Source organism: Bos indicus, chromosome 4 (genome assembly GCF_029378745.1).
Source record: "Bos indicus isolate NIAB-ARS_2022 breed Sahiwal x Tharparkar chromosome 4, NIAB-ARS_B.indTharparkar_mat_pri_1.0, whole genome shotgun sequence".
NCBI lineage: Eukaryota > Metazoa > Chordata > Mammalia > Artiodactyla > Bovidae > Bos > Bos indicus.
Genome location: NC_091763.1, coordinates 47376305 through 47402866, shown reverse-complemented (window position 1 = coordinate 47402866; position 26562 = coordinate 47376305). Strand labels below are relative to the sequence as shown.

The 26562-nt window shown below is 46.6% G+C and overlaps 1 protein-coding gene and 1 long non-coding RNA gene across 5 annotated transcripts in view; one reads left to right on the top strand and one right to left on the bottom strand.

Annotated features, from left to right (window-relative positions):
• LOC139182697 (uncharacterized) overlaps positions 1-26271 on the top strand; it is an 83833-nt gene extending 57562 nt beyond the window's left edge. The window contains exon 6 of the long non-coding RNA XR_011566220.1: positions 25602-26271. This is a non-coding gene — a long non-coding RNA (uncharacterized lncRNA). The remainder of the gene's footprint in view (positions 1-25601) is intronic.
• The window catches only part of CDHR3 (cadherin related family member 3), a 77428-nt gene that overhangs the window by 21373 nt on the left and 29493 nt on the right, over positions 1-26562 (bottom strand). For all 4 annotated transcript variants that reach the window (XM_019958667.2, XM_070787739.1, XM_070787740.1 and 1 more), the window contains exons 3-8: positions 25656-25821; positions 22206-22303; positions 10958-11052; positions 10116-10220; positions 4680-4828; positions 3655-3844 (exon numbers count right to left, since the gene is read on the bottom strand). In XM_019958667.2, coding sequence (XP_019814226.2) covers positions 3655-3844; positions 4680-4828; positions 10116-10220; positions 10958-11052; positions 22206-22303; positions 25656-25821 — 803 coding nt within the window. The remainder of the gene's footprint in view (positions 1-3654; positions 3845-4679; positions 4829-10115; positions 10221-10957; positions 11053-22205; positions 22304-25655; positions 25822-26562) is intronic.

Here is a 26562-nt window from a genome sequence, read left to right as displayed (position 1 = left end):
AGGCTGCAATCATGCAAAGACTCTAGGGTCCTGAAGCCAGACATTTCACGCCCTCCAAAAAAGGCCTTCACATTCAGTTGCTTAGGGCCACCTGGCATGTTCTTTTCATTCTCTCCTGCCACTTGGTATTTTTCCCCTAAACGCATGACTTGGAACACCACTCCCCCTCATTCATCACTCCCTGCCTCAAAGGCAGGCTGCCCTCACTCCCAGTCATCTGACCATGGTTCCTTCCCCACGCAGAGGTGACAGGCCCAGCCGCCTTATAAGTCGTCGACCTCCTCCGCCTACGGCTCACAAACAGCTTTCCAAGCGCTTTCAGCCAAGCGCCTGACAATTTACAACCAGAGTGGGGCTGTCACGGCGCCTTTGATGCCTCCATTGGGGCCATGGGCTCATTCATCACCAGCCTGGGAAAGCCGCAGGGGCTGTTTCTATCTCTGGGCTGCCCGGACCCACGGGGGTGGCGGGAAACACGGCACAAAGCCACTTGCCTCTTTGGATCCCTGGGCAGCTTGGCACCCTCCCACCCTCTTCTACCTGAGTTCCCAAACCCCGCTGCAGGGTCTGCACCAAGATCCCTGAAGAAGGAATGCACATTCAGAGGCGAGGCTATCAGAGCCTGTGGCAGCACTGGTTCTGTCGTTTGGTTCAGTTTTGACCTGATAGTGTTTTTCCGGTCTGGTGTGGTGGGAATGGAGAACATACCAAGCATGGGAGGATGGTGGGTGAGGCAGTCCAGGGTTTCCCAGCCCCCGGAGCGTGCAAATGAGGCTGGGGTTTGGGAGTAAAAACTTCCACTTCCAAGACGGCAGAAGAAGGAGCCCTTTTGTTGCCCGTCCTCATGCTCTGGCTTTCGAGGAGAGACTGTAGGTTACGCCTGCTGGAAAAGCCCAGAGCCCTCCTGGAACCTTGTTTGGAGTTATCTTTAGTAAAAAACACAGTTAGCTCAGTTCCTGGCTGGTGTTGACCTTCAAGGCTCATTTGGAGAGAAGATTATCAAGAAGAGGACTCTGTGTGGGCTTGTCTGGACAGTCTAGGATATTCAAAATGTGATTTTACCAGCTAATATGGAATGCAGTCTGCAAACTGCCATCTCACACATCAGGGGACTCTGTACTGCAGGAAGCCACAGGATACACTTATCAGAAATGCACTGAGGGGAGAAAATTGACCAGGAAGACTGGAGCTAGCACAGCCTCTCCAGTCATTGATACCCAGCGTTCTTACTCTTCAACCATCTTCCCCCACCTCTCAGGGCAGGAGAACAAAGGAGAAAGCAGGAGGGTCTAGAAGAGCAGGACATGAGGAAGAGAATTTCCCAAGATGCACTGGAGCTACCCAGTAGCCTTAGCATAGATTTAGATTCACAAGAAAGTGAGAGTGTAAAGTTTATGGATCATCTCTACTGCATTCCAGGGACCAAACTTCTCTTAATAGAGGTGGGTTTGATTTATGTAGAAAATGGTGTGAAAGTCCAGTCCTAACTATCTAAGACAACTGTTTCCACCCATCAAACAGATTCTGCTGTTGGGGTTGGGTTAGAACTTGTCACATGTTCAAGGCTATTATTGATTTGATAGGGGCCTCAGCAAGAAGCAGATGGCAAATTAGGATAATTCTGGGAGGTTTAGTTGGAGAAGGCAATGGCACCCCACTCCAGTATTCCTGGAAAATCCCATGGACGGAGGAGCCTGGTAGGCTGCAATCCATGGGGTCGCTGAGGGCCGGACACGACTGAGAGACTTCACTTTCACTTTTTACTTTCATGCATTGGAGAAGGAAATGGCAACCCACTCCAGTGTTCTTGCCTGGAGAATCCCAGGGACGGGGGAGCCTGGTGGGCTGCCATCTATGGGGTCGCACAGACTCGGACACGACTGAAGTGACTTAGCAGCAGCAGGGAGGTTTAGTAAAGGAACTATTACAGTGTGTACACAGGGTACATGAAAACCTCAAAGGATGGTGCAGTATCTCAGGCTAGGAAGAATGGACCTCCCTTTCCACTCCTAGGCCTGGAGGAGCCAGAGGGAGTAGTTCCTAAAACCAGAACCAGGGACAGAAGGTGCTGTGTGCAGGGGGCCACCTTATAGGAACGGAGACCTTCAGGAGGTGAAGGGGCGCATTCAGCTAACCGGAGGGAGGAATCTGGAGGATAAATACCTGGACTTCTATCTCCCCCCTCATTCCAGGGCTTCCCATGAGCCAATTGGAAGCTGCAAGGCAAGGGAGCCGTTGATATCCATGGAAGTCAGCCTCCTGGTGAACAGAGCAGGGTGGGGAAGGCTGGAGGCTGGATTTGAAGAGGCGAATAGCGTCTAGAACAGGGTTTAACTGTTTTGATATCAGACTCAAACCCACTTGATTCTTAGCATTATGCTGGGTATACCAATGAGGAAAATAGGGGGACATTTGAGAAGCATAATACAGGAGTTTGTATTTCTATTGCTTACCCAAGACAGTCTTTGTCCAGGGTCCTTTGTCCTTTGCACAACCACACTATGTATTGGGACTGTGTCCAAAGTCACCTAGAGCTTAAAAGTGAACCTCAAAACCCGTCAAAGATAAACTCAGAGTGAGACTATCTCACTGGGGACATCTGAAAGGGAGACCAGCTCTGGTATTCAGCCTTGCTCCAGACACAGGACACTCCCTCAGCAAGCGTCACTGCCCTCCCAACTCCAGGAGGGACCACCTTCAGACTCTGAAGAAATGGGAGACTTGCTATTAAGAAACCACAGAAATGAAGCTGATCTGGGGAGCTATTCATCTTGTGGTATTTAGACAAAATAGTTAGTGGAAAGACGGTTGCTGCTGTTGTTGTTCAGTTGTTCAGTCGTGTCTGACTCTTTGCAGCCCCATGGACTACAGAACGCCAGGCCTCCCTGTCCCTCATTATCTCTTGGAGTTTGCCCAAGTTCATGTCCACTGAGTTGGTGATGCTCTCTAACCATCTCATCCTCTGCTGCCCAGAAAGATGGTACTGTTTTCCAAAAGGCATATTAACCCAAAATCACAGGGGACTTTATTTAAAAATAATGGTGAGTAGATTGTGAGACAAAAAGCAGGTCAAAATATCCAAAAGAACTTGTATCCCACTTGTATCTGCCTTTCCCCTCTTCTCTGCTGCCTTTTGTTTACAGGCAATTAAGTTGTGTAAAGTGAATTAGATGCTTTGTTTTAAGTAAATACTTGGTTTGATTTATTCATATTACTGATGGCGTGCTTCTCTGGGAGCTCCTAGTTACTGGTCCTAAGTCTGAATTATCTATTATAACTGCTAACCCACAGTACGGTCTTGCCATGAGTCCGAATAAATAAAGAAAAGGCAGAGTCCAGAGAGGGTCTGAAAAGTCCTGTGGACCTGTCACCAACGAAGATGAACGTGTTGTAGAGGAGAGCAAAATAAAAGTATTTTTTAACAGAGTAAGGAAATGGAGAAGGGAGATACAAAGAGGAAAGAAAATGAAAGAGAGAGGAGAAAAAATGGTGAGGAAGGAAAATTTCTCACCGAAAGAGATAGTTCAAATCAACTTATTTTATTGAGCATGTCTCCAGTGACCATGATCCTTCAGTCCCCGCCAGACTATAGCAGAGGAGTCAAGGGCCCCTAAAAGGGGTGACGTGACTGCACATGTCTCAGAAGGCAAATACCTGAAGATGAACTTGGTGCATGTCGAGGGGTTGTCATTAATGTCTTCCACAGTGAAGGTTATCTGCTTGCGATTCTCTTGACCCCCGGAGGGTCTATCCTTCACCAGAACCTCCAGAGATATGATGGGATTTTGTCTTAATTCGCCTGCATCTCGGTCTATTCTGCGTGCCACTTGGATGGCCCCAGTCACTAAGAAAGCAAAGGTCAGAACATGGAGAGAAATGAAGAGTCAGAGACAGATGAAGACTTGGAGTAAACTGGAAAAGAACGTTTTGATGTGAGGACTGGCTTACAAAGAAAATATCCTCTACATACATACAAAAAAAAAAAAAAAAAACCCTTATGTAAGTTCCTGTCTTGGACATTGATTGGTCTGGGTTCTCTGTTTAGGAGGCTTCAGGGTTAAATAAAATGCCCTTTTAAAATGAATTTCACCTGTTTCTACTTTTTGTGGCCCCTAGAGACTTAAAAATTACAAATCTGACTTCTGTTTCTTTTGGACAGTGCTGATCTGGGTTCTCTGTTTAGGAGGCTTCGGGGTACCCTCACAATAGTGAACTCATTTGCCCCTAGACACCCACCTGCCTCAAAGGGGAAGTAGTGATACAGCTGTCACACAGGACCCTGTTCAGTGACCCCCAACCCCTAGACCAGCTGCTTTTAGTACACCTATTATAGGAAATTCCCTGCTGGCCCAGTGGTTAGGACTCTGTGCTTTCACTGCTGAGAGCCTGGGTTCAATCCCTGGTCAGGGAACTAAGATCCAGCAAGCCATGAGGTGCAGCCACAAAAACATACCTATTACTCCAATAACTTGTAATAGTCTATAGGGAGTTGGTGATGGACAGGGAGGCCTGGCGTGCTGCGATTCATAGGGTCTCGAAGAGTCGGACATGACTGAGCGACTGATCTGATCTGATCTGATACATATAAAGGCATGCCTCAGACCAAAAGAGAAAATATTTGTAAAACAAGCCAAATGGCTGAATTAAAGAATGCACAAGGATGTATGTGTTTGACTTACACTGATTGATCATGAAATAGCTGTTGACAGTAGTGATGCTATAGAGAAGGAAGCTGGTAAAACCTCTGTCATCAGGGTCCTCCGCTGTGATATGGGCCACGATGATTCCTGGACTCAGCTCCTCAGGAATTGTGTACATGTGCGTCAGGCTGGAACAGAATTTCAGCAGACACGGCTAATTTTCAGGGGCACAGGAGGGTGGAGTCTGGGAGGTGGGTATTTTGGTTCAAGCTAAATATAGTGCTGAGCTGTTGGAATTGCATCAACGTTGTTTGGGAGGGAGAACTCAGCAGCTGAAAAAGAGGGGTGACTGCCTTTTGTGTTTCCAAAGATCACGTCCCTGTGGATGCAAAGAAGTCACCACGCTGTGATGGCAGTGATTTATATCGGCTTCAGTCCCTGCCTCCACGCAGGCCTGATGCCATTTCAGATCAGTCTCAGCATTCACATCTTTTAAAATAAGGATCGTTGGCCTGTCCAGCTGTCTTCTCTTCTCCCAATATGTGTGCAGAAGTCCCCTAAATTCTTTTGAAAATCCCTCTGGACATAATATCCAAAGCTATGGTTTTCTGACACCCATCCCATAGCTGCTGCTAGAGGTTCACAATAAATTGTAAATTGTGAACCTTCTCTGTTCTAGTGCCTCTGCTCACTTTTTAGTTCTTTTTTTTTTTTGGCCGAGGAGGCAGAATTCACGCACAGAACATGTATGCTTGTCCAAGTTGTGTTAACCATGAGGTCAGTTCTCTGAAGGGAGACATGAGCCCCCCGCCAGAAGCCAAGGTCAGCACACTGCCCTCCAAGGATGACTTCTTACAAGGTAACCCCAAATTACCAACTTACCCACCTTCCTCAGACTTCCACTGCCTTGCAACAAGACAGATAGGTTTGAAGTGTTAACTGCACAACTCGGTAATTGAGTAATTTTGCATGTGCCAAGGGAGGCTTATTGTTTAAAATAACTCTGCAGAAAGTCCTTTTGTGGAGGAAAAATCACTTCTGTGGGGCAAATAGTCATCTCTAGTTTCCTGGTCTCCTAAATTTGGGTTTTCCCACGCGGGAGCTTCTCTAAGAGGGGAATACTATAGCCCGTATCTAAAGGATTGAATTCCTTTCATGAGCTCAGAATGCCTCTGTGGTTTCATGCCATCATCTGCAGGGCCAGAGGGAGGAGAAAGGGGAGGGGACCTCTGGGGGAGTCAGAGGCAGGCCCTCCCAGGCCAGGCTTCTCCCCAGATCCTGGGCCTGCCTTCACTTGTGGGGTGACCCCCTGAAGGCTCACTCCACTGTTGGGGCAGTAATCTTGTTCAGGCCAAGAGGCCACCCCAGGGCTCTGGACCTCTCACCACTGGTGGTCCCACAGAAGCCACCATTCATCCATTTATTGGCTGGACACAGCTCATTCTCAGGGAAACTGTGCCACCCACTGGGGTCCAGGGATGGACAAAGTTGGTGTGGCCAGGGAAGCAGGGGTGGCAGGAACCAACAGCAGAGACAGAGGGGAAAGGGATTCGGCTCTGGCTTCTCAGGCTGCACTAAGTCCTCATTCTACTGTGTGAGAGCCCCTGTTTCTAACATGTAGGGTTGTTTGAGGAAGATGCTACATTGAGGGGGTTCTGTTAACTTCCAACAAAGAGGTTGCTAAGACAACCATGCTACCTTCACAGCCTCACCCTTGCTACCCCAAATGTGGTCCCTGCCTTTCTAACCAGCTTCCTGAGGATGCGGCATCTGCAGACAGACCTCTAGCCCCTCCAGACCACTGAATTAGGATCCACATTTTCAAAGATACCCAGGAAATGTGTATGCACTTTAAAGTTTGAGAAAGACTACCTGTGCAAGGAATTGGGCTTCCCAGTGGTGCTAGGGGTAAAGAACCTGCCTGCCAGTGCAGGAGACATAAGGGTGGTGGGTTCGATCCCTGGGTTAGGAAGATCCCCTGGAGGAGGGCATGGCAACCCACTCCAGAATTCTTGCTGGAGAATCCCATGGAAAGAGGAGCCTGGCAGGCTACAGTCCATAGGGTTGCAAAGAGTTGGATACAACTGAAGCAACTTAGAACAGATGCGTTGTAAGGGATCACTAGAGGGAAAAGCCACACGTTCCCAGCCTCTCATAGAACAGACAGGAAATCCCCTTCCTCCCAGACTCCTTTTTTTTTTTTTCCTAAGACAGTGGTTCTCAGCTGTAGGTGATTCTGTTGCTTGTCACAACTAGAGGAACGGCTGCTATTGGCATGTAGTGAGTAGAGACTAGGGATGCTGCTTAACAACCTGTGATGCCCAGGACAGCCCCACCACAGAAAGTATCCTTCTTGACATGTCAGGAGTGCAGCTGTTTAAGACCCTGTTCTGTGGGCTCATCTAGTCCATGCTGGGTGCTCCAGGAACTCAGGTCCCATGAGGAAGACTGATCAGGCTATTGGTGAAGATACAATTACCCAGATATAACATCCTTTCCTTGGCTGACTTGATACTGAGCCTGGCAGAAGAGAAAATCTGTGGTTTATTTGGCTTGAGGATCCAAGGCCCAAGTGTGTATAAAATATCACTTAACTTAGAAGTGTCACCCTGAGACCACAGTAGAGATCTGCTAAATGCACTAAAACCAGGACCCTGGCAGTTCCCTGATAGGGGAAGCTCTGATATTACCACTCCCCATACTCTTCTCTCCATGACACTGGCTCACCAGAGCCTGGGCCCATGGCCACACTCAGGGGAAAGGTTGTGAATCCGGGATGACCTGAGATGGTGTCTTTTAAGCCTCTGAATTGTGTCTACACTATCTGGCACCAGGTTGAAAGGACTGTGAGTGAATGCAAAAGGGGTGGGCAAAAAATAGAAAGACCCCCCTGCCCGACTCTAAAACAAGGATCTCTGCAAAAATATAGAGCACTCTGCCTTTGATGTAGCTGGTGAATGTAAGTCAGGTACTCTTATACTCAGCTGCCCAGCTTTCATAATGGCAGCATCCTGGAGTGCATGTTGCGAGTCCAGGAAACACTGAGACATTTGTCACCATCCAGGAGTACAATGGTGAGACATTTTCAACAACAGAAATAGTACTTGCATTGATTGTGTTCATTGCAGAACCTTAACAAACAGTCAAGAGAGGAGAGTTGCTTCCCTATTTTGCATTTCTACTTCATACTCAAACTCAGTCTACTCAAGTCCATTTGAGAAATGAATTGTGTTAATACTGAACTAAATAACTTATGTTTAGTCTCAAGTTTCCATTAGTCATGAATGGATATAAGAGTTGAACCATAAAGAAAGCTCAGCACCAAAGAATTGATGCCTTTGAACTGTGGTGCTGAAGAAGACTCTTGAAAGTCCCTAGGACTGCAAGGAGATCAAACCAGTCAATCCTAAAGGAAATCAACCCTGAACATTCATTGGAAGGACCGCTGCTGAAGCTGAAGCTCCAACACTTTGACCACCTAAGGTGAAGAGCTGACTCATTGGAAAAGAGCCTGATGCTGGGACAGATTGAGGGTAGGAGGAGAAGTGGGCGGCACAGGACGAGATGGTTGGATGGCATCATCAACCGAATGGACATGAGTTTGAGTAAACTCAGGGAGATGGTGAGGGACAGGGAAGCCTGGTGTGCTACAGTCCATGGAGTCGCAGAGTCAGACATGACTGAGCGACTGAACAACAACAAATGTTTAGTCCAAGCACTGATTTGGGGGAAAAGAAGTATCATGGTTCAAGGAAACCAGGAAACCCTCAAAGACAGTATCTAGTTTGAAACTGAGCAAACCTGTTGAAGGAGCAGATGGCTGAGGGACTAGGTTGGCTCTAACTGAGCAGCCACCCTGCCCCCTTCTAGATCACAAGTCCTTCTAGACCACAAGCTCTTGCAGACCCATCCCTACCAACATCCAGGGGAATACTCTGAAAGAAAGTCGACTATTTTTTCAAAAAAATGTTTAGACAGTCACATAGTTCATGCTTCCTGTCTGGGATGGAGCCTAACAGGTTCATCTCTCAAACTGAAAGTAAGAACCAGAGTTCCAGAGCCATCTCTGGGGGCCTCACCAAACAGCCAAGGTCATGTTCTCTTTGCGCAGAGGCGAACTGCTTTATTTTGAAAGACATAGTTCAAACCAGATGTCCTACAAGTTCTGTCCCGTGGGTGAACTTGATAGTCTGCTTTCCCACCTCACAGACTGGGAAGGGGATCACAGAACATGTCAGCTCCAGCCCCACCACCATCACCTTCCTCTGGGGATCACTGATGAATCCGCATTGCCATGTTGGTCAATACTTGAGTCCGAATCCAGGCTGGGATGTCACAACTGTTTATAAGCTGCCTGTATTGTGCTCCTGCAGAAGCCTGTCAGCAGGAATGTACTGAGTCATCCTTCTGAGCTTAACCTGGCAACAGGCATGGATGGGAAGTATTTCATGGGAGTATCTCTGCTGCTGTTCCCTTCACATTGACACCCAGCATCTGGGCTATAGACTGTGATAATATCCAGAAGTTTCACAACTGTGATGTGTTTTGCCAAAAGGCACTGTTAGCCTGTGAGTGGCTTTAATACCTCAATCTCAGAATACTTTGCAAGCATTCTACATAGTTCTGGGGCCCAGTGGCTTTTTGTTGGTGGGATCTCCTGAGCTGAATTTATTCCATGAATACGGTGAACTGAGGCAGAGCATTTTGCCAGTTTCCTTATGGTGGTTTTTGAGCCTGGCTCAGAAACTGGGGCAGGCAGAATTTTGTAACCAGTAAGTCAGGCTGTTTGCAGAGTCATATGCTAGCTCAGAGTCCCACCTCCCTCTCCTAAATCCTCCTATGGGTGACAGGCTCTGGTCTCCCTTTTGTGCCTACGCTACTGCCGGGCACACTCCCACAGGCTGTCTCCACCAGATTCAATTCCTCATGTCAGCTGAGTGGAGGAGCTGCCAGACACAGGTCCTGGATCCACCACAGCAGGAAGAAACTCAGAGCACCCAGCAGTGAGCAGATCCCTTAGGCATCATCAAAACAGCCCTTCCCTCAGTCAGAGACAATGATATCCCAAGAGTGGAAAATGATATCCCAAGAGGAAGAAAAGTGTCTGGACTAATGACATTCTCTAGGGTTGTGCTCTTACTAACGGTGAGTGCGTTATCCTATGAGTACCTCATATTTACCTTCTACATGTGCCCATTGGCAGGCCTTGCACAAAGCCAAGGCATGTGGCCCCCACCCCCTCCCCAACATCCTCAGAATCCCATGGTGCACATGTCTTCAGGCTGTGGAGGCAGGGGAACTGAGGTGGAAGGTGGGAGTCCAGAGGCCCAGGTAAAGGACCCTGATGGTCTGGAGCCTCTTCCCTCTCCTTTTCCCTCTCCTCCAGGCAGGGCAAGGGGCAGCCCTCCACCGGGGATGAAATGAGTCTGAAGAGACTTGGCCACTTGAGGCCCCTCCCCATGCCCCGAGGCCTACTTGGTGAAGCGTGGGATCTCATCATTGATGTTCACGATGTTCACGTGCAGCTCCGTGGATGCTCCGAGTCCTTGACTATCTCTCACTTCCACGATGAGATGATAACTGTCAGGAAACAGCCCAAGTCAGGCAGGAAGTCAAGCTTTGCTGACACTACCACAAATGAGGTGGAGGGAGTGGGGGAAGTGTCTTTCCCCTTTCTGGCCACCCCCTCTCCAGATGCCCCTGCAGAGTTAGACCTTCTTCCCTCATCTCTAAGACCCTTCCATTCCTCATCCTACAGTTACTGTCCATGGCCCCATCTCACGCTGTCCACGTTGCACAGTCTGTCCTCATCCTTCTTCATGACATCCCAGCAAAGTGCCTCTACACCTACATAAAGAAACCAAGGCTGCCGCAGATGAAGTAACTAGCCCTGCTTTTCACACCTGGTGCAGAGCCCAGAGCCAAACCCCAAGACCTCTGTGTTTGCATCCTTGAACCCTGGCCTCTCCTCACCTCCTTCCTCAGAGGCCTGCTTGCCTCTACCGTTTTGCTCTAATGTCAGTGGACAGCTCCGATGGTTGCCTCCCTGGAGCCAGAAGGGCATCCAAGACAATCCTCCAGATGCCCCAGGGACCCTCTCCCACACCTGCATCCCTGTGGTCCAGAGAGTAGGATTTTTGGACAGGGAAGGAGGCCTTCTGGATGATGGCCTTGTTCCCGATCCCTCTTTGGAGCTCACTACCCTCTGAACCTGGCAGCAAGGCCACAGAACACTCAGGGCCTTCCTGGCTGCACCAGGCCTGCTCTTGGACCCTCAGATAAAAGGTACTTCAAGTAAGGTCATTGGCAAAGGCTACCTGCTGTGTCCTGCTTCAAAGTCAAATTCTGTTGTGGAGAGGAGAGTCCCGTTAGCAGACATTCTGAAATTCTTTGAAGGGGAAATCAGGAGATACTAAAAAAAAAAAACAAGGGAAAAAGCATAACTAAGCACACCTATGCAGCTTTCCCCAGGAAGTGAGATTGTTCACTTCACATTTTATATTCATGGCCTGTAGAACCTTTTTGATGCAACAGAATGAAGGCCCGAATGGGCAGTTCTCTGGCTTAATGGTTCTTGATTCAAGAAAACTCTGAATCAGTTGGTCTGAGTCTTTGATCCTGATCTGTAGTACCCTGACAAGCTGGCCACTGGATCCTACTTCAATTACAGACAATGCACATAAACAGCCCCCTGCTTCTGAGTCCAGCATCCTTATCCCAACCACAATATTCTCACTTCTGGCTTTTATTCAATGTCTTGGCTTTAATCAACACTGTTTCAACACAGCTCCCATGTATTAGGAAATAGGACAATCCTAAAGGAAATCAACCCTAATATTCATTGGAAGGACTGATGCTGAAGCTCCAATACTTTGGCTACCTGATGTGAAGAGCTGATTCATTGGAGAAGACCTTGATGCTGGGGAAGATTTCAGGCAAAAGGAGAAGAGGGGATGACAGAGAATGAGATGGTTAGATAGCATCACCCAGTCAATGGACACGAATTTGAGCAGACTCCAGGAGATAGTAGAGGACAGTGGAGCCTGGCATTCTGCAGTCCATGGGGTTACAAAGAGTCAGACATGACTTAGCAACTGAAAAACAATAACAAAGCAAATATGATTCAGTCTCTTCCCTTAAAAGAACTTGGGACATGATGTGGTATGAAAATGTTCACAAGCATTGTTCATTGAAATGATGGCAGAGAAAAGGGAAGAGACAAGTGCAAGAGAAAATAACCTTAGCAGGTACTGGCGTCAAAGTTAGAAGCTAGCTTGGACTCTTTAACATTAGATTGCAGAGCTGTGGCAACTGGTCAAGTCTTTGTGCAAGTTGGGGAGTTGAGAGCCTGTCCTCCTTGGTTCCCAGTACTCAGCCCAGCTCTCTTGTGGGCCCCGCTGCACAGCATCACTTGCTCTGAAAGGGACACAGGCTTATTTGTTCATCCCACTAAGGGCCAGTCCATAGGAGGCCCACCCTGTCCATCCATGGGTGCTCATCAGGATCATGGAGTCCCTTCCTTGCTCCCGTGATGAAGTCAAGAATTGGGTGAAGGCCGTGGATCAGAAGAGCTGAGTCCAAGTTCTGGATCTCACCTCAGGACCTGGGACAATTCCATTCCTTGCCTGTAGTTTAGGGATGAGACCACCAACACATGTTATGGGGAGGATTAAATCAAATGCACACAGTATAATGAAGAGGGCTGCAGCAACATGTGAGGCTTGCATATTTATAGCCATTTATTCCAAAAGGCTTTAAGGGTAGAAGGTGTCATTATTTGCAACTAGGATGAGGGACGATCCCTGATCAGATCAGAAGTGAAGGTTTTGTGACCAGAGTCACAGCCCCTGAAGTCTAGAATCAAAGCAAACGCTAGCCAAGCTTTCCAACCCAGTGATTTTCTGTGTTGTGATCGCAGCTGAGCTCCCCATAGAGAAAAGAGAATGCACAGAAAAGAGATGAAAGCTCTCCTTTGGGGCCAATATAAGATTCTAAAACCATTTTTAAGTGCTTACTTTCTGTTTATTATTTAATAACATTTTCTAGCTGTAATGAACATATTTTTAACACAAAAATTGGGAAAGACAGAAAAGTTTAAAAAAGAAAATATTAATCACCTATAAAATCTCATCATTTTCATGACTAGCCTTCTGTTCTTTTCTATGTAAACATACACTCTACAAAAAAAATTGAGATGATGTTCTAGTCAAAATCATAATATTTTGTTCTTTTGATTTAGAGCTTGAGCATTTGCCCGTATTCTTGTCTTATTTTACAGCCTGGTTGGTTAATGATGATACATTCTACTGTAACGGCTTGTTTTACGAAGTCTTCCTTGCTGGTTACTTAAGTGCTTCCAACCCATTGTTAAGAGGAAATATTTGGGCAACGCCAAGGACTGCCCTTCTCTCAGTTCCTACCACACTCCCTCTCCAAATTGTATGAACACCTTGGCAGCACTCAGAGATGTGATACTTATCCCAAGCCCCCCACGGATTGACTGGTGGGGCTTGCAGCTGGCAGCATGTGGAGCAGTTCTGGCTCTGTGAGCAGAGCCTTTCCTGCAGAGAATCCTCACATATCCATATATCAGAGGTCCAAGTTGAAGGTGCTGGAATGTAGGGTTCAGAGCCTGGCAAGGCATTTAGTACATGCACCTGAATCGGTTGGCCTTTTCGCATGTGTTTTAAAATGCTCTAGGAGATAGGTCCCCAGATCTGGTTGTTTTCCAGACAGTCGAAGTCTTGGGATACGGAGATGACAGACAGCCCTGCTCTGCTGAAGATGATGGTCAACCAAAGGAACATACAAAGAATATTTGGACCAGGCGCTCTAGGAGAGATAAATGTAGGATATGATGGGACACAGAGAAAAGACTCTTAGATCCGTCTGGAATGTGAGTCACAGGTCGGAGTCTTTGAGTCATGAAGTGGCTCTGGATCCAGACTGGAGCCAGACTACTGAATCTGAATCCTGGTTCTACCACTTTCCAGTTGTGAGAGCTTGTGCAACAAAGAGGAATACTAAGACATGCCCCATGGAGTGATCACGCAAAGTTCTAGAACAGTGCCCAGCCATGATAAGCCCTCCATGTATGCTAACTACTATTGTCCAGTTAGAATGTGGGATCCATGAGGGAAAGGGCTTCATTTTATTCACTGCTCTATCCCTGTGCCTAATACCTAGTAGATGCTCAATAAATATTGGTTAAATATTGGGACTTTATTCTAGCCTTTTCCCATCATTCCCACCTTAAAGAATCTTAACAAAACAAAAAGACAACAATAACAAAAATCTTGCCAGAATGTGGGGAATTTCTTTTAAATTTTTATTAAGAGGCTGACTTCCTGGAATCCTGATTTTTTTTTTCTTTTAGATCCAGGCTAATTTCCTTTATCCCTGAACTTACAAGCTTGTGTTAATGGGAATAGCAGTTTTGTACTTAGAAAGGAGATGATATCCACAGACTAAAAATATTGTGTCATGTGGCCATTTGCCAGCGACTCAGCAAAGCTTTCTGTAAAACCTGGCATTCTCTCCCCTTTTTAAAGGCTTGTTTAATCAAAGCTGCTCCCTTGATATTCATTCTTGGAAAACAGAAATTAAATAGAATGAAAGGCAGTGGCAGCCCCTCTCTGCTCCAGCACTGGCTAAGAAAAGTCCTGAGTAATCAGATCAATTCGGTGAACCAACGCTTGTCAGACAAGCTCTCTAGCCTCCCTGCAGGGAATATTCCTTTACCGCCACCCCAGGTTTCTCTATTTGCAGCCCCTTGGCAGCAGCGTTTTGCTCATGGACACAGAGCTTCAGGGTGGAGGACGTTGAGCGAGTTTCCTGCCCCATTCATCCTTTATTGTGCCACCAGTTTGAGGAGGAAGGAGGATGTGAGAGAGCTGGCCCAGTTTCCTGAAATGTCAGGCTCCCCTGGGAGGATGCGCCACCTCCGGGCTGGCTCCCCCCTCACCCCGCTGCAGTTGACGTCATGGGTGAATAATGATTCAACCTGTGCTGGTTTGCAGCCCTCGGTTGCTTCCAGGCCTGCGGTGGAATCAAGCAACAAGAATTCAGCCTTCCAACTCATAGGAACACAGCAGGCAGTTTCCAGGGGCCAGGTTTCCAGAGGGAAAGCAGGACTCTGATTCCTTCCAAGTCCGAAGAGCTCCAGTAACTTCACCAGCCACTGAGAGCATGCCTCCAAGCTCACCCAGAAGGTCCAGACAGAGCAGCCTCTTCCTACTGGGCTGGGGCAAGTTGTAAATACGACATCACAGTCCAATTATTTTTCAGTGTAAGCTGAATATTTTATAAAAGCCCCATTCCTCCCCCTTCCTCCCCAAACCAGCTCAGAGGTGGGAGGTGGCGGATGCAAGTGAGAGGGAAGGGTACCTAGGAGAAAAGAACAACTACCATAAAAAAAAAAAAAAAGCCCAGTTCAAGCCCTTAACTCAGCTGGACTCAGCTTGTGTAGGTATTATCATGAGGGTGAGCTAGGTGGGTTATAGACAAGTATTTGTTTTTAAGGTGAGCCACGTGTATAAATGCAAAATGCTATAGATATACCATCCTTTACTGAGGAAGCTGCAAACCTTCCTTTCTTCTGTCGGTCTTTTTCCCTAATCAGCCTTGGGTCCTGTTCTTTGATTCAGGCTTCACTAATCATAAGGACAACAATCCCCTTCTCTTCAAGGAAGTATCTCTCCTGATGTCTGAATAGTCATCAGTGGTGGTGTATTTGGAGTAGGAATTATCCAATTGCTATTGCTATTGCTAAGTCACTTCAGTTGTGACTGACTCTGTGCGACCCCATAGACGGCAGCCCACCAGGCTCCCCCATCCCTGGGATTCTCCAGGCAAGAACACTGGAGTGGGGTGCCATTTCCTTCTCCAATGCATGAAAGTGAAAAGTGAAAGGGAAGTCGCTCAGTCGTGTCCGACTCTTCTCGACCCCATGGACTGCAGCCTACCAGGCTCCTCCGTGGGATTTTCCAGGCAAGAGTACTGGAGTGGGTGCCATTGCCTTCTCCAAGGAATTATCCAATAGCACTGCTTTTTCCTTTCTTGAGCAGTCTCACAAGAACCTGGGGTGTAAAGCATTTTGCAAACACTTCTGGTGGTGACTTCTGAGTTAGGCAGATGCCTGGGGGGCAGTGAATGGGATGTATGTGTGAGGGCACCTGTTGTGGGGATGGACGTCCCTGGGGAACAGGAAGGGTGCTATCACTCAGGAAAGAAAGGAGCAGGACACCAAGGACAATTTGCCAGAAAGGGGTAGAAGGGGATGAGCAGGATCCCTTCATTCTGACCGGCATTACCTGGCCCTGGCAAGGGCCTCAGTTCCTTCCCTCGTCAGGAAATAGAATGCTGCTCAAGGCATCTTAAAAGTCCCATCCAGTGGGACCGGCAGGCATCTGACAGAAGTTGCTACCACTTTTCAGAGCCATGAGCCAGATGGAAGCAGAGAGAGAACTGCCTTCCCTGTTGCCTCTCCCGGTAGCCCAGCTGGTAGCAAGGTTATGGCTCTTTTGATTTCATCCTTTGTCTGCCCTGGTGAAGACAAAGCACATTTCACTTTATGCAGAAGTCCTTCCCTAATGGAAAGGCCAAGAGAAAGCCCCTTAATGGAGGAATTGCTGCACTAGATCACTTTGCCTCCAGCTGTGAAACTGATTAACGTTCTTTGAGTCTCTGAGGAGGCTTTGCGGCAGTCACGGTGGCCATTTCCAAGCAGCAGGGGGCGGGGAGTGTGGGAGTTGGGTGGGAGGGAGTGGGGCCCATAGAGCCTCCTTCAGGAGGTGGAGAAAGGGCAGGAGGAAATGCCAATGAATATAATTATCCACATAGGGACCATTCTGCATGTCTTTGTGTCCTGATGCTTGCCTCTGAGCCTGCTCCACCTGCACCCGTCACAACACAGAAGGTGCATGGGCAGGGAAGCAAGTACTGGGTCTCAGCCACCAACCACGGGGACCTGTGATCACACAACATTTGCACTGTGGCTGGTCCAAAGAAAATGAGCTGTACATGTAAAATACACGAGTCTGAAGACATACTATGAAAGAAGGGTGTGAAATATCTCATGAATCATTTTTATGTTGGTTATATGTTGAAAGGATAACAGTTTGGATATATTGAGGTCAACTATGCTAAAATGAATTTCACTTGTATTATTTCACCTTTTTCATTGGGCTACTAGAGCATTTAAACACATAGCACTCATTTCTGACTCACAGTCCAGCTCTATTGGGCAGTGCAGGTCCAAACAATGTGCAACCATATGCTTTAAAACTTTAAAACAGAGGGAGCAAGAACCACCGTATGACCCAGCAATCCCTCTACTAGGCCTATACCCAGAGAAAACCATAATTCAAACAGACACTTGCACCTCCGTGTTCGCTGCAGCACTGTTTCCAATAGCCAGGATGTGGAAGCAACCTAAACATCCATCAACAAAGTATAACACAAAGGATAAAGGAGATGTGGTACAGTGGAATAGTACTTAGCCAGAAAAAGCAATGAAATTGGGTTATTTGCAGAGATATGGATCCACCTATAGAGTGTTACAGGGCTTCCCTGGTGGCTCAGAGGGTAATGCGTCTGCCTACAATGCGGGAGACCCAGGTTCAATCCCTGGATCAGGAAGATCCCCTGGAGATAGCAACCCACTCCAGTACTCTAGCCTGGAAAATCCCATGGATTGAGAAGCCTGGCAGGCTACAGTCCATGGGGTGGCAAAGAGTCAGACACGACTGGGCAACTTCATTTCACTATAGAGTGTTATGCAGAGTGAAGTCAGAAAAACAAATATATATTAATGCATATATGTGGAATTTAGAAAAATGTATGTGTGTGTGTGCTCAGTAGTGTGCAGCTCTTTTCGACCCTATGGACTGTAGCCTGCCAGGCTCCTCTGTCCGTGAGATTATCCACGTAAGAATACTGGAGTGGTTTGCCATTTCCTCCTCCGGGGGAATCTTCCCAACCCAGGGATCAAACCCACATCTTTTGCATCTCCTGCATTGGCAGGTGGATTCTTTACCACTGAGCTACCTGGGAAGCCTGATTTGCAAAGCAGGACTAGAGATACAGATATAGAGAGTAAATGTCTGGATGCCAAGGGGGAGAGGTGGTGTGGGAGGAATTGGAAGATTGGGATTGATGTGGGTGGATGCTAAAACGCTTCAGTGATTGGGATTGACATATATACACTATTGGTACTATGTATAAAATGGATGCCCTGTGAGAACCTACTGTATAGCCCAGGGAACTCTTCTTAATGTGCTGTGGTGACCTAAATGGGAAGGAAATCCAGAAAAGAGAGGATATATGTATGTGTATAGCTGATTCATTTTGCTTAACAATAGAAACTAACACAACACTGTAAAGCAACTCTACTCCAATCAAAATTAATTAAAAATAAAAATTTTAAATTTAAAAATAAATAAAAGGAAGGGAGCAAATACAGTGGTTTTTCTATTAGCCTCAATTTTACACAGTCTGTGACAGACACAGTTTCACTTTATTAAGTTGGCCAAGGGTGGAGATTTGTTGTAAATCTCTACCCTTGGGGTTGGGGGTTCTGGAGCTGCCCTAGAACTAGCTTTTATTCATCCTCCTTCCTCTAGTTGCTGTCACCAGCAAGGTGGCTCCTGGATCCTGGAACCCACCAGGTAAGATGAAAGGTACACACCAAGCCCAGGTGGCTTCCTGCACGTGTGTTGGTGTTTGCTTTAAGTCTGTGCTTGTTTATTCAGGCCAGTGGTTCTCAAAGGGCAGAGGGCATCAGAAGCACCTGGGAAGTTTGCGTTCCAATTCAGCATTGGAACAATTCAGCCTCAACAGAGGCTAGGAATCTGCATTTTTTGAAGCATCCTAAGTATGTCCGCATGTAGGGCTGGAAACACTGTCTGAGAAATACTCATTGTTGCCAGCCTTTTTGACCAGACCAGTCACACAAGGTATCTGGCAAATATGCAGATTCCCAGACCCATCCCAGACCCATAGAGTCCAAAACTCCAAGGGAGAGACCTGGGAAGTGTGGGAAATAGTATCTTAAAGCGGTGAAATAGGTTGCACAGAGAAAGACTCATATTGGATGATATCACTTATATGTGGAATCGAAAAAATACAACAAACTAGTGAGTATAACAAAAAAGCAGCAGACTCACAGATACAGAGAACAAACTAGTGGTTACCAGTGGGAAGAGGAAAGTGGGGAAGGGCGATATAGGGGGAGGGACTTAAGAGGTACAACTATTAGATATTAAATAAGCTACAAGGATGTATTGTACAACACGGGGAATATAGCTGATATTTTATAATACCTCTAAATGGAGTATAACCTTTAAAAATTATGATTCACTATATTGGACACCTGTAACATATACTATTGTACATCAACTATATTTCAATGTAAAAAAAAAGCAGCAGTTCTTAATCTGGGTTTGCAAGAGCTCACTCAGGGTGGAGGATCAGGGTTAGAAAACCTGATGCCTGGGGCCACACCCGAGATCAGGCACATCAGACTCCTCAGGGGTGGGACCCAGATCTCTGTGCTTTTGAAAGTTCCTCTGGTGGTTTCCGGAGAAGGCAATGGCAGCCCACTGCAGTGCTCTTGCCTGGAAAATCCCATGGATGGAGGAGCCTGGTAGGCTGCAATCCATGAGGTCGATAAGAGTCGGACACGACTGAGAGACTTCACTTTCACTTTTCACTTTCATGCATTGGAGAAGGAAATGACAACCCACTCCAGTGTTCTTGCCTGGAGAATCCCAGGGACAGAGGAGCCTGGTAGGAGGCTGTCTATGGGTCGCACAGAGTCGGACACGACTGAAGCGACTTAGCAGCAGCAGCAGCAGCTGGTGGTTTCAATTTACTGCCAAGGTTGAGAAGCACAGGTTTGGTCAATAGGAAATTAACCCATCTCCTTTCTTCTTGTAGGAAGCAAAATATGTCATTTAGTACCCTCAAGCGGCCAGAATAAAATGTCTGTGTACAAAGGTCACGGCATATTACTTCCTAGACTGTTATTACCTTTTGCTAGTCTGAGAAAGTTTCCTTCTAGATTGTATTCACTGCTCCTGCGGGCTGGCTGTGACTTTCCGTGCAGGTGTTAGTTCCAGCACAGGTGTTAAATACTTCGTTAACAATTTCTGCTGCAGTGCCCCATCCCCAAACAATCCTCAACTCACTGTAGAAGCCACAGTTGCAGCCACCCAGTTCGAAGCCCCTGAAACTGCTCTCTGAAATCTTTGGATGGCATTACATTTTCTTTTAAGGGAGCAATACCCATTGTATTGGGCTTCCACAGTGGCTCAGTGGTAAAAAAAAAAATCTGCCTATAATATAGGAGACTTGGGTTCGATCCCTGGGTTGGGAAGATCCCCTGAAGGAGGCCATGGCAACCTACTCCAGTATTCTTGCCTCAAGAATTCCATGACAGAGGAGCCTGGAGGTCTACAATTCATAGGGTCACAGAGAGTCAGACATGACTAAAGTGACTTAGCTTGCCGCACTTGTTGTATTTGCTCCAAACCTGGGCTACTTTCCTTCATCTAAAAGGGTAATGACCTGACTTAGGACATACATTTGAGAGGGCCATGACCTTGTTCCTCTGCCTAATTTGGGGAAGATATATTTTTAAAATGGAGATTTAAAAATAAATATTTTTCTTCACAGCTGAGATTCCTTCCACTCTGACCCCCACTGCCTCTTGTACAAACTTCATAGTAATAATTTTATTGAATTATCATTATTTCTTGTATGCACGAAGGTCTCCCACCTAGACTATAAACTTCTTGAGGTACAAAGATGTATCTTATCCATCTTTGTCTCCAGAGAAGCTAATAGGAAGCCTGGCACATAGTGGATTCTTGGTAAATATTGAGATGAACCAAATGTAGGTACTGTGCTTCGGGTTGCTAACGTCATCTCTATCCCCAAATCCCTTTTCCCCCAGTCACTACCAAGCAACAGTTGCATAGCACATGGTTCTGGCCAGTGAGAAGTAAGCAGAAGATCTCTGGGTAGGGTTTCCAGGAAGATCCTGGGTTTTCCACAGAAAAAGGGACAAATTAAGTTGGCCTGCCCTGTTTACCCTGTACCCCTTCCTGCTTTCTTTTTTTTTTTCTTTTTCTTCCTGCCTGGAACTTAGAGGTAAAGCCTGGAGGTACAGCAGCCATATTGTAATAGGAGGTGAACAAAAAGAGAACAAAGCCAGCATGCACTGAATAGAACAGCAGAAAAATAGGAAGAATCTAGATTTCTAAGGGTGGCAGCTGTGCCAGCCCTGGACTGCTTGCATGCCTGCCTCTGGTCTTCTTTTATGGAAGAAGACTAATCCCATATTCACCCCTGTGGTTAAATTTTCTGTTACTTTGGACAAACACATTTGTAACTTATATAACAAGTGTGTTATTAATAAGTATGCATTAAAGCACCTAGTATTGCTCTTAACACATAGTAGGAACCCATTATGAATTTGAATATTAATCACTTATTCATGCAAATAGAATCTTGGATGAATGATTGGGTTGGTTGGTTGTTCTTTTTGACAGGATTGTCTTCTAATGATAACAAACTGATAACCTTAAAACAGCTTTGTTGCAAACCCTGTAGAACCATATTCTATCAGACCTGGAGTTCACTCCCAAAGCTCTCTTCTTCCTGTTAGAAAAAGTAGTCTTGCTGAAGCTGTTAATCATGCAGCGAATGCAGAACAGCCTCCTTGTATTGCCAGTTCCCCAGGTGTCATATTTCAAGTATTTGCTTCTCTGTAAGGCAGGTTTTCCAAGGTTAGGCAGGTGGCGTTAGCTCTGGTTTTGTCCTCTCCAGCCTGGGCTGCCTGGCTGCAGTGGGTACACAAGGCCCTGCTGGTGGGCAGAACTGGGAGCTGAGGCATCCTTGCTCAGAAATAAACTAGGAAGCCTCTTGGCCTGAGGGTGAGTAGTTAGAAGAGCTCCATTGGCAGACCCCTTGAGGAAACTGATTAAAGGTGGAGTTCAGCGGTCTCAGACTGAATGCCTCACGACTCCGTCTCCTGCTTTCCTTTGTGGAAGTCCTCCTTTACTTTGGAATTCCTGGGATTCTCTTAGAATTTTCCTTTAAAACTGGCTCCAAACAGTTTGGCTTCATCTCTTGAAAAGGAAGTGTTATTGCCTGCCTTTGAGGTATACATTGCATGTTTATTTTTGAATAATATAGCTGTTTTTAATTATCATGGAATTAAAAAATGCTGAGCAATTTTGATATACCAGGCTAAGTGACTTTCCGTGCATTATCTAATACTAATAATCTCCTTACTGTGGTACGTGTTATTCTATTATTCTTCCATTTTACTGATGGAGAAATTGAAGCTCAGAGAGGTTAAGAACTTGTCCAAGACTGCACAGAAGCATGGATCCAATGTGGGATGTCTGTCTCCAGAGACCCCTCACCTATTCCAGCCTCCCCGGTGCTCTGTGCCTGGAGGTGGACAGCACTTCCCTCCCATTGCCACTTCCCAACCTGCCCCACTGAGACTCCAGGCCACACAGAAAAGCTGCTTTTCCATTTAATAAGGAAACTTACACTGAGGGGTAGGTTTTGACTTGTGTCTTCTGGATCGAAGGCCTCCACCTGGTAAACGAATCCAGGCTTTGTTCCTTCCACTATGTAGAGGTCTAGACCTGTACCAGGGTCCAAAGGGGAATAAGAAACATTTTATTAGGTAAAGCAAAGAAGGAATTCCAAAACCAGGACAGCCATTCACAGTCAAAGGGAGCCAAGCGTATTGGTGTTGTGGGAAAGAAGACAGCTATAATAAAGGCTGTGAGTAAGACCACTGGCCAGCTTGTAGGGGTGGATCTGTTTATAGGGATTAATAAAGAGCTAGGGTTGGCCAAGCTGGTGTCAAGCCTTTGTGTATCTCCCAGGCTGAGGGGTGACCAGGGGGAAGGAAGTAATAAGGGTAGAGAAGTGGAAAGTAGCCCAGGTGGGAATTTCCAGTGTGAGGCTGCTCCCATTCCAGATCTTCTTTCGTGTGTTCTTTCCTCTTAAACTGAACCAAGGTTACCCCTCAAGTGCACTTAGCATCTCAGCAGAAAGTCGGTGAAATGAGAGGCCTCCTAGTGGAACACAGAGAAGATGTGAAAAGGGAGAGAGAGGGCTGCAGGGACTCAGGAAAAGGGACCAGAAATGGATGTCATCTACTTCAGAGTTCTTGGCGGGCAGCAGAAGGGCGGGTAGGGTCGCTGGGTACCGCCAGCCCTGCCTGAGGAGCTGCCATGCTCTGCTCCATGCTCTGTTCTTTCTGAGAACCTTTCTGAGACGTGACTAAGAATTTTAACATTAACTCACTCTTTTGGAGACGCTGTGCTGAGGGCTTATATATTTTCTCCTTTCATCTTCATAACAGCCCTATAAAGTAGATGTTGTAATAATTATCTCCACTTTACAAACAGGGAAACAGGATTAGAGGAGTTGTGGGGTTGTCTCAGCTGGTAAAGAATAGAATCACAATTCAATAACAAAAAATGAATAAAATATGTGAATGTTAGTGAGCAATGTTATGGGGAAAAATCAGGGAAAGGAGTGTGGTGAGTTGGATTGCCATGTTAAATAGAGGGCTTCCAGAAGGTTCACTGACATTAGTGTCAAGATCCTTAAGGAGGAGACGTAGAGAAGAAGGGGAAGGAGCAGATGAAACAGTAGATAGATGCAAAGATGCCAGTGTAGAGTGTGCCTGGGGTATACATAGGTGGGTGAAGAGGTGTGTGGGAGAGGAGATGGGGATTGGTAGGGGCTCATCAGATCTTCTGGGGCCTTAAGGAGACTCTGACTCTTGTTGTTTAATAGGATCCCTCTGGCTGCAGGGCAGGGAAGCCAGTCAGGTGGGCACTGCCATGGCCCAGGTGAGCCATGGTGGAGATGCTGGGGAGGGGCTGGGTTTTGCATAGACTTAGAACCTGGTGGGATTTCCTAGTGGATTTGATGTTGGGTGTGAAAGACAGAGGCGAGTCAAGGATAACTGTGATCTTTGGGCCTGCAAAACTAGAAGGATGAAGTTGCCATTAACTGAAATAGGGAAGATGAGAGAAGCAGATGTGGGCAGAGATGGTAGGAAGGGGGGCTTCCCAGGTGGCTCAGATGGTAAAGAACCTGCCTGCCAAGCAGGAGACTTGGGTTCCATCCCTGAGCTGGAAGATCCCCTGGGGTAGAAATGGCTACCCACTCCAATATTCTTGCCTAGACAATCCCATGGACAGAGGCAGCCTGGTGGGCTACAGTCCATGAGGTCCCAAAGAGTTGAACACAACTTAGCTGCTAAACAAAAATAACAAATGATGGTGGGGAGGGAGATGGAGTGGGAGTCAAGGGGTCTGGGGGCACATTTCAGTTTAGATTCCAGCACCAGTTCCAGGTGTTGGGGTGGGGGGCAGAGGGGGGAGCACTTCCCATACCACCAAGCAATTCTTTAAGACTGGCTGGGTGTCCCACAGTCCAACTCATTCGGACACTGTCTACCCAGAGATAGTATCAGACTTCACGGGTTCGGGGCTCCATCCTACAAGACAGCCCCTGCCCCTTCAGATGCCAGCACAGGCCTAGGTGGGCCCCTCTGCTTCTGACCAACCAGGTCTAGATTGGAGGTTCCCACAGTCTCCTCCTCAGGTTGGAATAATTTGCTAGAGGGGTGTGCTCTAGTGAACTCAAGGAAACATTTACTTACCAGATTGTTGATTTATTATGAAAGGATATAAGTTAGGATCAGACAGATGAAAGAGATGCATAGGGCACAGTGTAGGAAAGGGGCAGAGAGTTTTCATGTCCTCTCAGGGCACCCACTCCCCCCAGGTTCCACATATTCACCACGTTCTCCGAACCCCTTTCGGGCTTTTGTGGAGGCTTCATTGCATAGGCCACTATGAAGTCACTGGCCGCTGCTGACTGAGCTCAGTTTAACTCCGTCTCCAGCCTCTACCCCCTCTCCACTGTTCAGCCCTCTACTCACATAGCTGTTTCCCCTGGTGGGCATCCTTAGGTGGGGTCCAAAAGTTACCTCATTAATGTAACAAAAGACACCTTTATCACTCTCATCACTTAGGAAATGCCAAGAGGCAGTTCCCTCCTGTGTCAGGAGGGAAAGAAGACCACATATATATTTCTTACTATAAATCACAACATCACAGATACCGATTAGACATCCAAATGGAGATGCTGGGTAAGACAGTTTCTATTTGAGTCTAGAGTTCAAGGGAGAAGCTGGTGTAGCAGCTTCCTAATTATCTTGGAGCACAACTCTTACACGTGTGTAATGTGATTGAGTTTCTAACTTGCTTTGTCCAGAGGATAGTAGAATGCTAGGTTGAAGTTTAGCCATCTTACTTGGTTTTATTATTAACATGCTATACTAAAGCAGATTCCTATGAGAAGACCTCAAGATAGTTTGTATAAAATATAATGTTGATAGGTTAATAAAGATGACTGGAAAACAACACCCCCCCCCCCCGCCCCAAACAAGCAAACAAACAAAAATAATGATGGACTTGGGAGTTGTCAGTGTATACATGGTCTTTGAAGCCAAGAGTTTAGGGGAGATGACACAGGAAGTTATCTTATGCTCCAGTCCCCTATACTGTGTCTACTCTATAGCAGATCTCAGATACACAGTCCCCTGGAGGCGTCGGCATCCATGGGGAGGATGAACCATGGAAGTCAGCGGCTGGTACCCAGTGCTGAGCCTGAAACGGTCTCAGCCCACATTCCTCCAGCATGATCCACTTGCGGTCCTGAGCTCCAGCTCCCTCCACAGGATCAGGAGAGGCCCAAGCCATGGATGGCTAAGGCTTTGTAAATTATTGGGTGTTATTATTGGGAGTCCTCAGCTGGAGGATATTTCATTTATTCCCTGTTCATTAAGCAGCTGCCTTTTCCAGAGAAACAGCTGTTTGTTCATTTACTCTTCTGTTTTTCTCCATCCCCCAGGGTCCTGCCTGATGCCACTGTCTGGACTGCATCGTACACCCCAGTGTGTCTCACCTTTTGCCAAGTTGCCCTGAAACTCAGGCGGCTCATTCACATCTGTCACCTGGACCGTCAGGACCTGCAGGTCAGTGACAGCCACGTCATCCTTCACATAAATCTGCAAGTCAAATATGTGTGGTCCTTCTTCAAAATCTAACTGTTCCATCCCAGTGGTGACAACCTAAAAGCAAATGCAGAAGTCATAGTAACCATGTGTTAAGAAAAGTTCTGTTTTGTGTGTATACATTTTGCAAATGGATATTAACCAGCAAGGAGGCAACCAGCATCCTGAAAACCATCTTTCCCTCACTGTCAGGGGAATGGGCTGCTTTGCCTGAGTCCGTTCTACATAAACCCCATGACACTGCACTAAAAGGACTCCTGTGTGTGAAGCTGCTCTTCACAGGAAGACAAACATTCAGGAGACATCCTAGTTCCATCTACCGGAGATGGAAAACATGAAAGCTTTAAAGCCTGTCACTATTTGGGGTAGGCTCCGAGGCAAGTCCCTTAAATACCCTGCAGACAGTTTGATTTCCTCTTCTTTTTTTTTTTTTTTTTTTTTTTTTTTTTTTTTTTTTTTTTTTTTTTTTTTTTTTTTTTTTTTTTTTTTTTTTTTTTTTTTTTATTTTTTTTTTTTTTTAAACTTTTACATAATTGTATTAGTTTTGACAAATATCAAAATGAATCCACCACAGGTATACATGTGTTCCCCATCCTGAACCCTCCTCCCTCCTCCCTCCCCATACCATCCCTCTGGGTCGTCCCAGTGCACTAGCCCCAAGCATCCAGTATCGTGGATCGAACCTGGACTGGCAACTCGTTTCTTACATGATATTTTACATGTTACAATGTCATTCTCCCAAATCTTCCCACCCTCTCCCTCTCCCACAGAGTCCATAAGACTGTTCTATACATCAGT